At 45.4% G+C, this 15,004-nt stretch overlaps 1 protein-coding gene across 1 annotated transcript; it reads right to left on the bottom strand.

Moving 5' to 3' along the window:
- Nucleotides 1-10,064: 10,064 nt before the first annotated feature.
- Nucleotides 10,065-14,738, bottom strand: LOC129778387 (uncharacterized protein K02A2.6-like). The gene is made up of 3 exons (XM_055785265.1): nucleotides 14,678-14,738; nucleotides 12,281-14,146; nucleotides 10,065-12,173 (listed from the first exon to the last, which is right to left on the bottom strand). The coding sequence occupies exons 1-3, from the start codon at nucleotides 14,678-14,680 to the stop codon at nucleotides 10,065-10,067; spliced, it is 3,978 nt and encodes a 1,325-aa protein (XP_055641240.1). The 5' UTR covers nucleotides 14,681-14,738.
- Between the last annotated feature and the right edge of the window lie 266 nt (nucleotides 14,739-15,004).

Genomic DNA, 15,004 nt, shown 5'->3' with positions numbered 1-15,004 from the left:
TTCCAGTTCCAGAGAGAACGACTGGAACAATTCTTGGGACCTCCCTTAGCCCCCACAGTTCCTTGAGCTCCACGGCCAATGGTCGGTACTTGCAGATTTTGCGACCGTGGGTCTCCTCCAGATTCTGGTTCAGTGGAATAGCGACATCGATGATGGTGACTTTGCGGTCGCTCTTGTCGTAAAGCATTATATCTGGGCGGTTGTGGTGGATCGAGAGGTCGGTCAGAACAGTGCGATCCCAGTACAGCTTGAAACGGTCATTTTCCAGGACAGGTGCAGGCAGGTACCGGTAGTTTGGTACGTTGTCTTCCAGTAGAGCACATTGGAGCGCCAGTTGTCGATGAACAATACGGGCCACGTTGTTGTGGCGCTCGGTGTAGGCTGCGTTGGCCAAAACGGGACAGCCTCCCATAATGTGCTCTATGTTTTCACCTGGTTGATGACACATCCGGCAAATGTCATCAACGTCTTGATGCCAGACGTACCGCCTGCAGTTTCTCGTCGGCATTATCCTGTCCTGGATGGCTATCATGTCGGCTTCTACTACTGAAGAGAGTTCACCACGCGTTAGCCACAGATTAGATGCGGCCTTGTCGACGTGTGGCCGGTCCAGTTGATGGGGGTGGGCACCATGCACTGCCTTCTGCTTCCAAACTGCAATCTTCTCCTCCACTGTCTGCAGATTGCAGTTGAGTTGGTACTCCGCTTGCGCCAAGTGCAGAGCGCTGTATCCTCTGTCGGCGGCGCAGACAGCCCGGTATAGCGCGTTTTGGTTGGCGCGTTCTGCGAAGTACTCGCGCAGTTGTCGTACCTGGGCAACACACAGTGCAGATATGTCGACTATTCCAAGTCCCCCTTCTTTGCGTGGCAGTGAAACTCTCTCCAGTGCCGATTGAGGATGGTGCATTCCGGCCTCTTTAAATGCTTTCCTCATCCTCCTCTCAAGGTCCTCTAGGTCAGTTTTGCTCCATTTGACTACACCAAAACTGAAGGTCAGCAGGGGAACCGCGAATGTGTTGATCGCGCGTACCTTGTTCCCCGCGTTGAGGAAAGTCCTCAGGACACAGTTCACTCGACTCAAGAACTTGTCTCGCAGCTCCGTCTTGATGTCGGAGTGGCGAATCCCGGTGAGCTGTCGGAATCCAAGATATTTATAGGATTCGCCACGAACCATGTCTCTTATGAACTCGCCGTCATAGACCTCGTAACCTCCGGATTCGGTAAGCTGCCCTTTCAGCAGATGGACACAGCGGCACTTGTCGAGGCCGAACTCCATGCAGATGTCCCTGCTTATGTCTTCGACAACCCGGATAGCTACACCTAGACGCTGACGTGAATCAGCGTAGACCTTGAGATCATCCATGTAGAAGGTATGGGTCACTTCTTCGTGGGCGCCGTCGCCATACCTTATTTTATAGCCATGACCGTTTCTATTGAGCGTCCTACTGAGGGGGTTCAGTGCCAGACAAAACCAAAGCGGGCTGAAAGAGTCGCCTTGGAATATCCCCCTCTTTATCTGCAGCGTTCTAGACTGCAACACATTTTCCCCATCACTGAGGTGCAGAGACGTACTCCACTGCCTCATCGCATGCTGCAGGAACCTAACGACGACGGGATCAATTTTGTAGAGCTCCAATACCCGGACGAGAAACGAGTGAGGTATGGAGTCATAAGCCTTCCTGTAATCGATATAGGCCATGCTTAGGTTCCGCTGGTTATAAACCGCCTGGCCGACTATGGCTGCGTCGATGATGGCCTGGTCTTTGCAGCCATGCGTATTTTTCCTGCATCCTTTCTGCTCTTCTGCGATGATGTGATGCTGTTCGCAGTGAGCAGAAACTTTGGCGGTAATTATGCTGCTCAGTATTTTGTACAGACTCGATAGGCACGTTATCGGTCTGTACTTTGATGGGTTCAATGTGTTGCTGTCTTTCGGGAGGAGGAAGGTGACGCCACGGGTGGCGAATTCAGGAAGGTTGTGTGGGTCACGTAGCACCTTGTTGAAGCACTCAGCTATCTTTGGATGTGCGACGGTCAGCTTCTTGTGCCAGAAGTTCTGAACACCATCGGGGCCCGGTGCTGCCCAGTTCCTCAGGTACCGCGAGGCTTCGCGGACATCGTTCTCTCCGACGATGATAGCTGGCATCTCTCCTATTTCACCACAACTCTCCTCCTCCCGTCTTAACCACATTTGCCCGTCGCGATGTTCTACTGGGGTCTCCCAAATACCAGCCCAGAAGTTCGTCACATCGCTAATATCTGGCAAACCTTCGCGGTAGTCGGGCTTCTCGTCGCTAATGTGGTCGTAGAACGCTTTCTCGTTATCTCTGAACATCCGATTTTGTTCCTGGCGCTTTGCAGAGTCAGAGTAACGTTTCAGCCGTTTTGTAAGGACGCTCAATTGCTGTACCAGTGTGTCGAGTTTTTCCGTCAGCTGGTGAGCTCCCAGCTGGCGAAGTTCAGTAGGCCGCACGATCACAGCAACTTGGCGACATAATTTCACCGATCTGCTGCCTCTTTTGTACGCCATCAGTCTTCCAATTGCGGCGCGCTTGTTTAGGATCCGTTGCTCCAATCTCCTTCGCCATAGAGGCTCACGCCTTTCACGGAGATGTTGGAGCAGTCCGCCTCTTGGCCTAATACGGTATCCTAAACTTTTGGCGGTCGCCACAGCAGCGCAGTAAACTTTCAGTTGCAGCTCCTCTATGTTCTCAGCATCAACCAAGTGCAGCGGAAGAACGTGCTCGTTCATGAGCTTTACTGCACTTGTCAGCCTGCGGGAATGCTGCAACTTCGGGATCCTGGGGCGCGACAATGGGTCTGTGTCGCGGAACTGTGAGATCGCCTCGTCGTAGTGGAAGACCAGATCGCGTAGTAGTTGTTGATCTGGCTGTGGGTCTTCCGGCTCAGGGGGTTGTTGTACTGTGGCCTCCACTGGTGCTGATTCGCGTGCCCCACTCGCGAATGAATTGCTCAGCCGTACTGAACTTCGTCTCGACACATCGCTTGCTCTGTTGTTCCTGGAGCTTATTTCTCTCTGCACCTGCTGCTTGATCTCGTCGATTTGCGTTTGGGAGAGCATGTTGTTGCGTACTATCGCTCTACGCCTCGCGTTCATCGCGTTCTGATCAAGCCTCCCGACGAACTCTGGATACGCTTCCTCGAACATTGTTAGTATTCGAGGGCGACCACTCATGTCCGTCTCCAAAGCAGTGCAGATGTAATAGGCGCGGATCACGAATTCATTCATTTCGTGTGTCCACATGATCCGGCGCCTAGTGGTACCCACAAGTGTGGACGACTGTCGTCTGGCAGTCGCAACACGTCTCGTAGGCGCAGCGTTTCTTGGGTGATGTCGATGGCTGCTGTTTCCGTGTGGCGGTAGCTCTTCGGGTTGAACCCGGCTGGTGGCCCGCTCTTGCACATCGCCCTCCAGCCGCTGGCCGCTCGCTCTTACGCCCGTTCCAGGACCAGCTCCAGTTCGGGGACCCTCCTCGGGTGATCGCATTCTAATTACTCTTCGTGAACGTAGCTCCATTTTCTGGGTGTATCTCCTTTGCCCGGGAGACAGCGGGTTGGCAAGGCCTCCATGACCCGGGAGTCCTTCCCCGGGAGAGATATAGCGCTCTGACTCGCTCGCACCCCCTCACTTAGCCACTTTCGACACCCGTTCTCGGAGCCAAGACCAGGTGTGTGTTTCCAGTTCACGCCCGATCTAAAAATGTCGTCATATGATCTTCGTGGAGGCGTGAGATAGGAACATTTGAGACCAACAGGCAGGCTCCTACCCTATGTTGATCCCCATTTGAGAACCAACATGTTTTTGTTTGTTTTGTTATTTTTTTGTTGTTGAGATTATTGTTAAAATCAATAATAGATTAAAAATAAGACACAAATTTTTGTAAAATGGAGAATAGTGGAGAATCTTCAGAGATGGAGATCTCCGATAATGAATCCCATACAAGATCTGGGAAAAAACATAAACGAGTCCCTCAAAAAGAAGATAATTCTTCTGGGGACGAATCTGCTCATCCTTCCAAGCCCCCCTCTAAGAAAATAGCAAGCCTCCCTTCTGAACCCACTGTTACTTCCACTCCCCCTCTCCCATCATCGATTTCGCTTCCCCCTTCTGATGTTTCCGATCCAACCCAATCCTCGTCCTCGTCTTCTCCCTCTGTTGTCTCCGCTCCACGTGTCAGAGTTTATCCAGAAGATGCACCTGGAACTGGCCCGTGGGTTGTTTTCCTCCGGCCAAAACCAAAAGGAAAAAGCCTTAATGTGATTCAGATCATGAAATATCTGGCCAGATACTCTTCTGTATCTGAAATTCGCAGGGTTAGACCGAACAAATTCCGGGTTGTCGTGAATGAACGGAAACACGCAAACGAGATTGTTGCTGACCAACACTTCACTCTCGAATATAGAACATTTATGTAAGAAGATTGTTATTATTTAAAACTGGCCACACTTGCATTTCTAGAGTGGTGTTATTTGTGTGCACATTAGTTCAGTTCAAATTAGTTGCTTGCCCCGTGAGGACGTTTTTATATTAATAAAGTGCTTATCAACTGAACACTTATTATAGGTTTATTCCTGATTATCCGATGCCTGTTACATCGTGTCAGAAGTAAACGGATACCTGCAGAAAAAGTGCAGTGAAATTTCAATCGTAAATTCGGGTTAATCGCTAAAAGTGCGGATTGTTTGAAGAAAGATATCGAAATTTCTGGAAGCGTGAAAAGGGGATTCAGTAGTGTGGGATATCACTCACATTAGCGAATGGATGTATTAGTGAAACGTTTGTTCACCGCGTGTGTTCATTTGAATAAAACGAAATGGATTCGCGTTTGCCCCAACCACTAGACTGTTCGAACTTGGCGAAAGAGTGGCCAAAATGGAAGCAACAATTTTACATCTACATGATCGCTACGAACAAAAACGGGGAAACAGAGAAGAATAAGATAGCAACGTTTTTGTGGCTCATTGGAGAGAGGGGTCTGGAAATTTACAACAACTTATTTCCCAACAATGGTGATGTTGACAGTTTGTTCGGTGCTGCTGCTGTTGGAGGTGCTGGTGTTGCTGGAGTCGCTGAAGGAGCTGAGGCTGCCGGAGGCAATGTCATTGACGGTTTGCAAGTACAGCGCACACTAGCGCGAGTGATCGATGCATTTGATGGATATTGCCTCCCACGTAAAAATGTTGCGATGGAGGCATTTAAGTTTAATATGATCACCCAGAAAGAAAAGCAACCGTTTGCTGACTTTGAAACAGCACTTTGAACACAGCTTGCTTACTGTAAATATGAATGTTCAGCGTGTCATGCATCATATGCAGATCGGATGTTGCGGGACAAAATAATAATCGGTGTTCAAGATAAAAAACTACAGCTCAAATTATTAGATGGGAAGGATGATCCGTTATCGAAAATTGTGGAGACTTGCAAAATTTTTGAAGCGACCGCAGAGAACAAGCAATTGCTCGACCAGAAAGTTGGGTACAGCGATGTGCATGCGGTTATAGAATCATCATTCAAGGAAATTAATGAAGTCGCGGTTATCAAAGCTGCTGCTTGTTATAACTGTGGTCAACCGTACAGCGTACGTCAGAGCAAGTTTTAACTAGTAAAGCCGTCCACAGTGTGAACTGGAAGAATGCAGGTAATATCTTTTCGATTGATCTGAATATGGTTGAAACAGAAACTAATATAAGTGAGGTATCTTCTCATTATAGAATAAATTCAAACATGTTGTCAGGTGAGGTGGCACGCGTCAAATGGACTAAACGGTATGGTATCAGAGATCAGTTAGTTGTTTTTAAAATCGATACTGGTGCTGATGTTAACTGCATTCCGTTAAATATTGTTGTTGGGTTCAAATGCCCTATAGTTCGTGATTCGACGTTGATTGACGTTGTTGACTACAGTTCGAATAAAATTAAAATTCATGGTAAAGTTTCACTTCCCTGTTATGATTATGAAAAGCAAACCACTCAAGTTGCAGATTTCCTCGTTGTCGATTATTCTTTTGAACCATTATTAGGATTGGAAACTTGTGTTTCGTTTGGTCTAGTTAAGCGTGTGAGCTCAGTGCAGGCTGAAAAACAGTTTCCATCTGAGAAATCACAGTTCATTGAACAGAACAATTAATTATTTATGGGGCTAGGAAAATTTCCTGGTAGTTGTACCATCGTTCTCAATAACAGTTCAGTACCTGTGTTGCATTACAAAAAACGCATTCCCTCTAGTCTTCATGATCGTCTCAAGAAGGAATTGACATCAATGGAAAAACAGCATATTATCAGTCCCGTTGACTATCCTACTGATTGGGTCAATAATATGCAGATAGTCGAGAAACCCAATGGGTCTTTGCGCATATGTCTCGACCCGAAACCATTGAACGCTTGTATCAAAAGGGAGCGGTTTCATATTCCGACAGCAGAAGACATTCTAAGTCGTTTAAATGGTAAGCGGGTTTTTACGGTGTTGGATCTACGAAATGGATTCTGGTACTTGATCCCAAAAGTTCTGATTTAACCACTTTTATGACCCCATTTGGTCGATACAAATGGAATCGTGTACCGTTCGGAATAAACAGTGCACCCGAAATGTTTCAAAAACGAATGGTTCAGATTTTTGGCGATATTCCAGGTGTGGAAATATACTTTGATGACTTATCAATAGCAGGCACAGATTACGATGACCATGACAGAATTCTACCCATTGTACTTGACCGGGCTCGAAGAAATAATATCACGTTCAATCCCGATAAAATACAGTATTGAACTGGTAAGATAAAATTCATGGGTCACATCATATCAGAGGGCAAGGTTAAACCAGATCAGTCGTATATTCGAGCCATTGTTGAAATGCCCAAGCCACAGAACAAATCGGATGTACTTAGACTTTTGGGGTTGCTGAAATATCTTGGAAAATTCATTCCGAATCTGTCCCAACGCACTGCGGCTTTGCGTAGCTTGACTCACAATGACGTTGAGTGGAAATGGACTGAAGAACAAGACATTGAATTGGAGAGTTTACTTAACACTGTAAGCTCTACACCCATTTTGGCTATATTTGATCCCAATATCCCAATTGTGATTCAGACCGACAGTTCTAAGGACGGTCTAGGCAGTGTTATAATACAAAATGGTTTATCAGTTGCATATGCTTCTCGAACATTGTCCAAATCAGAACAAAAATGGGCACAAATAGAGAAAGAACTCTTGGCGATAGTGTTCGCTTGTGAACGCTTTCACTATTTCCTTTACGGACGTAATTTCCTTGTTCAATCAGACCATAAGCCACTCGAGTCGTTAGTCCGTCGTGATATAGACGATGTCACTCCACGTTTACAACGTATGTTCATGTACTTGTTGAAGTACCCTGGTTTGTGCATAACTTATACACCAGGGAAAGACATGTTAATTGCTGATTGTTTATCCCGTGCTCCACTTACCGATGAAGATGATTTTAAAAAGGAATTATCTGGAATGATTCATGCGATCTCGGAGAGGGTTTGTCTATCGTTTGAAAATCGAAAGCTATATGTTGATACACTTAAAAACGACGAGCGCTATCAACGAGTAGTAGGGTATGTTGAAAAGGGTTGGCCTTCGTACCATCAGCTGGATGACTTGAGTCAATTATTCCACAAGTATCGTAACTGTTTGCATCATGAGAATGGTTTACTGTTTAAGGATCATCGTCTGGTAATCCCCACGGCGTTACAAAAACTTATTTCGAAGTGGTTACATGCTCCCCATTTTGGAATAGAAAAGACACTGGCACGGGCCCGGAGTCTGTATTTCTGGCCAGGTATGACAACCGATATAACAGAATTGATTAAAAACTGTGACATTTGTAAAAAGTTCACACGTAATCTTCAAAAAGAGCCGTTGATTCAAGAGACTCCTCCACAATATCCTTTCCACCGTGTAGGGACAGACAGAAGGTTTGTCACGAGAAACGTCAATGAAAAAATTATGGAAAGTGGCTCGAAACATGAGAAATCGCTCTTCATCGAATGAAAGCGAGGAACATTCACATCGATGGATTTTTAATTTTGCGCGACAGTTTTGTCCCGATTTCGCTCCCGTGCAAAGAATTGTTCGAGATATACCACAAGATAGGTGCGATCTTGATTCTGAGTTTTCGATGGTAGAATTCTCTCTTGTTCTCCTTTCATGTAACAATTCTGTTCCGGGATCGGATCGAATTAAGTTCAACTTGCTGAAAAATCTCCCTGATGTGGCGAAACATCGCTTGTTGAACTTATTCAATCGGTTTCTGGAGCATAATATTGTTCCAGATGATTGGAGACAAGTACGAGTTATAGCTATTCAAAAACCCGGAAAACCCGCGTCCGACTTCAATTCGTACCGCCCAATAGCAATGCTGTCTTGTATACGGAAATTGTTGGAGAAAATTATCTTGTTTCGCCTTGATCGATGGGTTGAAACGAATGGCCTACTCTCAGATACACAATATGGGTTCCGCAGGGGTAAGGGGACGAATGATTGTCTTGCGTTGCTTTCTTCAGAAATTCAAATGGCTTGCGCCGAAAAAAAACAAATGGCTTCAGTGTTCTTGGACATAAAGGGGGCCTTTGATTCTGTTTCAATAGAGGTTTTGTCAGACAAATTACATTCTCGGGGTCTGCCGCCTCTATTGAATAATATGTTATATAACTTGCTTTGTGAGAAACATTTGAACTTTTCTCACGGAGATTCGGCAGTAAGTCGGGTCTCTTACATGGGACTCCCCCAGGGCTCATGTTTAAGCCTCCTTTTGTACAACTTCTACGTAAGCGACATTGACAATTGCCTTACACAAAATTGCAGCCTAAGACAACTTGCAGATGATGGGGTGGTGTCTGTCGTTGGATCAAACGAATCCGACCTGCAAGGACCCTTACAAGATACTTTGAACAATTTTTCAACCTGGGCCATTGGGCTAGGGATCGAATTCTCCACGGAGAAAACAGAGATGGTGGTTTTTTCTAGGAAGCATAGACCAGCAAAACCAAAGCTTCAACGTTTGGGTAAACCGATCACTCATGCTATGTCATTCAAGTATCTTGGGGTCTGGTTCGACTCCAAATGTACTTGGGGGGCCCATATTAGGTATCTGATTAAAAAATGTCAACAAAGAATAAACTTTCTCCGTACAATTACCGGCACCTGGTGGGGAGCCCATCCCGAAGATCTTATTATGTTGTATCGAACAACTATTCTCTCAGTGATGGAGTATGGCAGTTTCTGTTTTCAATCAGCTGCCAAAACACACCTCATTAAACTCGAGCGAATTCAGTATCTTTGTCTCCGTATTGCGTTGGGATGTATGCCCTCAACGCATACCATGAGTCTCGAGGTTTTGGCAGGCGTACTCCCACTAAAAGATCGCTTCAATTTATTATCTCTTCGGTTCCTCATCCGGTGTAAGGTTATAAATCCATTGGTGATCGGAAATTTTGAGCAATTGATCGAGCTAAATTTTCATTCTGGATTCATGAGTTCATATCATGAATTCACCTCTATGCAGGTTGTTCCTTCTTCGTATATTCCCAACCGTGTTTGTTTTCCTGACTACATCAATTCCTCTGTACATTTCGATCTGTTCATGAAGGAGAAAATCCATGAAAATCCAGATTATCTTAGATTGAGGTTCGTTCCTACGATCTTCAATGCAAAGTATGGGCGTATCAATTGTGATAATATATACTTTACTGATGGGTCCTCTATGAATGAGTCCACAGGATTTGGAGTGTTCAACGTATTTTTTAGCACCTCACACAGTTTTCAGCATCCTTGCTCGGTGTAGTATCGCGTCCTCCTACCTTGCTGGTCGTAACACCAATCCCTTGCTGATACTGCTCCCCGATTCATCTTCGGTATGTTCTCACTACTACACTCTCAGTAAACCAAAGTATGTTAATCGGAAAGGTAACTCTATTTTAACCGAGACAAAGATTCTTGATGACTAATATACTACAATCCCCCCCTTGGAATAAAAATGAATAAAACTATTACCTTTTGAGTTATTTATTTTAAACACTTTTTACATTTTAATGAGCAATATAATCATCATATTTACTGGGAGCTTTTCGTATTCTTTTCATGTGTACTCCTGCAGAAGAAGGATCGATAGGATCATCATCTCGGACCTGTGGCTCGGAAACGGAGCCATCTTGCGGATCCTCTAAATCTTTATGTTCAACGCTGACTAATACTTTCTTCAAATGAGCTGAGTTTCGCCTGTACTCTTTACCAGAGCTTGTAGATTTTATAATTGTATCAGATCCAACTTTGCTCTGCACGATGTACTCCTCGTTACTGAAGTTAGTATCCAGCTTATTACTCTTCCGCATACGTTTCGCCAGTACCGTATCACCCTCCTTAATTTTGGAGCTTTTGGCCTTTCGCTTACCATCTCCATATTCCTTTCCTTTTTGTTTTACCACTGCATCACGCTCACGTACTGCGCCATCCTCGTTGAAGATCATGATCGATGGTACCTTGCTTTTGATGCGCCTTCCAAACATAAGTTCTCCCGGTGGTTTCCCTGTAGATGGATGCTTCGTCGAATGATACGTCAATATGTAATCACGCAATTCCTTTCTCCAATCCAGACCCAACTCCTGTGCGATACGGAGTCGTTTCAGAATTGATCTATTCTGCCGCTCTACCTCTCCGTTCGACTGGGGCCAGTAAGGGATTGTATTCACAATTTTGAATCCAGTTGACTCACAAAACTCTTTTAACTCTGTGCACTCAGCACTAAACTGAGGAGCATTATCTGCCCTAATAAACGATGGGATGCCGAACCTTCCGAACATAATAGCCAGTTCTCTAATCACATCGTTTGCTGTGGTGGACTCCATCTCGCAAACCTCGATAAATCTAGAATAATAGTCAATCACTACGAACAGACTTTGTCCATCCGGCAATGGACCAAGAAAATCTACCGCCAGTGTGTGCCAAGGATATGACGGAAGTTGACTGCGCGACATAGTTTCCGGTGGATCTGGTGCTGCCACAAGAGTGCATCCTCTACAGCCTTTTACGTAGTTCTCAACATCTGCATCCATTTTCGGCCACCAAACATTTGACCTTAAATGATTCTTCATCATCGTTATTCCCGGGTGACCATCATGGGCGGCAGACAACACTCTATTCCTTAGAGATCTCGGAACAACAATCCGATCCCCTCTGAGCAAAACATCTTCAAACTGGCACAGCTCATTTGTCACCACCCGGTATTCAATAGGCAAGTTATCTGGGTCCTTGAGTAGAGAATCCAAGACGCTTTTGATTTCAGGGTCCGATACTGATGCATCTTGGATTTCTTTCCACGTAAGGGCTGTAGAAGAAAGAGCTGACATAGTTACTTCTTGAATCATTATCTCTTCGTTAACGTCGAATGGTCTGGGAGTTTGTACCGCCAGGCGGGAAAAGGAATCAGCGACGTTTTCTTTGCCCGCGATATGTATCACCCTGTAGTCAAATGTTTGTAGCCTTAATACCCAGCGTTCGATTCGTGCGCACGGCTTGGAACGGATTGCAAACAAAAACGCCAATGCTTTGCAATCAGTCATAATATCGAACGATCTCCCTAGCAAATAAAACTGAAAACGCTCTACTGCCCAGACAATAGCCAGCGCCTCTTTTTCAGTCTGGCAGTATCTACGCTCAGTTTCGGTCAACGATTTGGAAGCGAAACTTACTACGCGATGCTCATTATGTCGATTGAACTGAACTAGCAGTGCCCCTAACCCATACGGACTTGCATCAACAATGACGGCCGTTCTATCTTCTAATCTGTAGAATCCCAGATTTTGGACATTACTTAAAGCCGATTTAATCTCGTTGAAAGAATCACCCTGTTCTTTTGACCATTCAAATTTGACATCCTTTGCTAACAACTTTCGTAGAGGCTGATCTATGGTTGCCAAATTCGGTATGAACTTATTCATGTAGTTGGCTAAGCCAAGGAAACTGCGGAGCTCTTGTTCATTTTGAGGTTCACGAAAAGATAGCAAAGCTCGCATCTTCGTGGCAGATGGCCGGATCCCTTTACTAGAAATTCTGTGTCCCAGGAAGTCTAGCTCGGTAACACGAAACTGGCATTTTTCCCAGTTGAGTGCCACATTTCGACTTTTCAAACGAAACATCACCTGAAATAATTCATACTTTGTAAGGAATCGCCATTTACTGAATAAAACAAGCTCTAGTCGAAATCCATCAAATCTACTTTATTGTTAATCAAAACATGTTAAATTACCTCACTGAGCCGTGCGTCATGCTCCTCCATATTTTTCCCTTCGATGATGACGTCATCGAGGTACCAGGCTACACCCTCACACCCGGCTAGAATCTCATCCATAGCCTTTTGGAAGAGCTCTGGTGCAGTCACCAAACCGAAGGGCATCCGTTTGAAACGGAACAGTCCTCGTCCCGTGATGAAGGTGGTCACGTCCTTAGATTCGTCGTCGAGCTCGATTTGCAAGAAGGCCTCCTTTATGTCCAGTTTACTCCAGATTGTGCCTCTACCTAGGCGCGCAATGTGATCATCAACCACCGGCATAGGATGATGCTCCCTGAGAACCGCCTCGTTCACACGGCGAAGGTCCAAGCACAACCGCACCTCACCGTTTGCCTTTCCTACAACGACGAGTGGGGATACCCAGGTGGTAGGCCCTTTTTTCGGCTCAATAATGTCACGTCGAAGTAGCTCATCCAACTTCTTGTTGACAGCTGCTTCCAAAGGCAAAGGTAAGCGGCGTATAGGTTGAAACACAGGAACCATGTTCGGATCCATGTGAATGAACGCTTTGACATCCTTAATAGTCGAGAAAGGCAATGGTGCATCGTCGACCTGATTAATATTCAATCCAACTTTAAGGATTCCCAAGCTCTTTGCCGTAGTGTCACCGAGGAGGCAACGCTGTCCACCCTCGACGACTAGAAATTCAGCCTGCATTGTTTTCTCGCCAACCTTTAACTCCGCTACAAACGTCCCCAAAATCTTCAACGGATCGTTATTTCCGTAGGCCTTGAGAATCCTGGTGCTTCCTTTCGTGGATGAAATCAATTTTACGCGTTCCTCTTTCAGTTTCGACCAGGCAACATTGCTGATCAAATTTGCGTCGGCGCCGGAGTCAATAAGCATGTCCACATCAACGCCACCGATGCCGCACGTCAGAACATTGCTCTCATTGCCGGAATAAAAAGCATAGTATACCTTGTCCTGCTCATCTTCCTCCTTGGCGTTGCTTCCAACATTAGGAATCTGCTTTTCATCCTCAACCGCCCGAACTTGGTTACTGCCCTGAACAGGCGCAGTATGCTGTTTCTGCTTACGGCACAGACGTTCGAAGTGGCCATAAATTTGACAATTTCTACACTGTTTGCCACGAGCTGGGCACAACTTCGAAGCGGCCAGATGATCTGCCCTGCCACAGTTGTAGCACGCTTTATTCCGCGCCGGATTGGACTTTGCCGATGTACCTCTGTTGATCGCAAATCGTTCCTTCGACGGACCCACTCGACAAATCTTTTGCGGTGGCTCGTTCATTTCCTCGATTTGATGGTCCACACCTTCCAATGATATTCCCAGAGCTTCAATCTCGGCGAATGGCAAGTCTTTGAGCAAAATCCTTCTTCTAACCTCGTTCGAATTGCATCCCTCTACCACCGCATCGGTGAGGAAAATATCCGTTAGGATTTCTTCAATTTCGCCTCCGTAACGCTCAAAACCGCATTCCGAAACTTGTTGCTTCAATCGGATTATGAAGTCAGCAAATCTCTCTCCGGATTTCTGTTTGAGCTGGCGTAGCTTGCGACGTTCTGATGTAGTTTGGTGCCGAGGCTCAAAAAACTCATCCAATTTATCGACCGCTGCATCGTACCATTTTGGAACAAGGGAAACAACTGGCATATGGTCACGATCCTTCAGGTTCTTGAACACGGTTTGAAGCGCTGGTCCACCCAGATGCAGTAGCTTCGCCTTCATTACCTGCTGATCCATTACTCCGTATGCCGCAAAGTAACACTCCAGAGATTCCTTCCAAGATCTCCATTCCTTGGCCAACTTGCCTGTCTCGATCTGGTTGCACCTGAACGGTGGCACCGGACGTGAATCTTCCATCTGGAATTGGAACAAACACAACCACCATTTAGAAACCTCTTCCAGGTCCCTAGCTTAGGCACCGACTTCATTCCAAACCCTCTCTCGGTTTTCATTGATTCGTGGAAAATTCTGGAAATTTTCGCATGTTTCATGTTTTGTATCGGAAAATTCTGACAATTTTCACCACTCCAATCAACCAGTACATGGAAAATCCCTGAGATTTTCGCCAATTTCAGGAGAGTCTATCCTGGAAAACCCTTACCGGCTTTCGCAAAAAAAAAAAAAAAAAAAAAAAATCTCGGGGAAAACTTTTTTTTTTTTTTTTTTTTTCCCGCTAACCTCCAAAAAAAATCACTCAACATGAACAATCGCATACTTCAAGCAGAATTCTTGGAATTCATCCAACGCCGCTGCTGTTGGGATAGGATTTAACGCACTCGAAATTTCTCCCCAAAAGAGAATATTGTTTGCTAATTAAACGCCCAACATTCCCGTAATGGCACTTTCCAGTGTTTTATATAGATTTTTACAATTTTCCGCTATGCTTACCATGTTCTTTTTTTTTCGCAATTTAATCCCTCCAAGTCGCCAGGTTGTAGTATCGCGTCCTCCTACCTTGCTGGTCGTAACACCAATCCCTTGCTGATACTGCTCCCCGATTCATCTTCGGTATGTTCTCACTACTACACTCTCAGTAAACCAAAGTATGTTAATCGGAAAGGTAACTCTATTTTAACCGAGACAAAGATTCTTGATGACTAATATACTACACTCGGTATATATTGCTGAATTGGCAGCGATATACTGGGCGCTGGACAGCGTCGCCTCACGACCTGTTGAACACTATTACATTGTAACGGATAGTCTTAGCTCTGT

Source organism: Toxorhynchites rutilus, chromosome 1 (assembly GCF_029784135.1).
Source record: "Toxorhynchites rutilus septentrionalis strain SRP chromosome 1, ASM2978413v1, whole genome shotgun sequence".
NCBI lineage: Eukaryota > Metazoa > Arthropoda > Insecta > Diptera > Culicidae > Toxorhynchites > Toxorhynchites rutilus.
Note: the sequence above shows the minus strand (reverse complement) of the source record. Positions and strands in the feature narration are given on the sequence as shown.

Excerpts from the sequence above, each read along its gene's own strand:
- LOC129778387 (XM_055785265.1), bottom strand. Across the intron at positions 12,174-12,280 it reads ATGACGCACGGCTCAGTGAG|GTGATGTTTCGTTTGAAAAG; the intron begins GTAATTTAACAT and ends GAATTATTTCAG.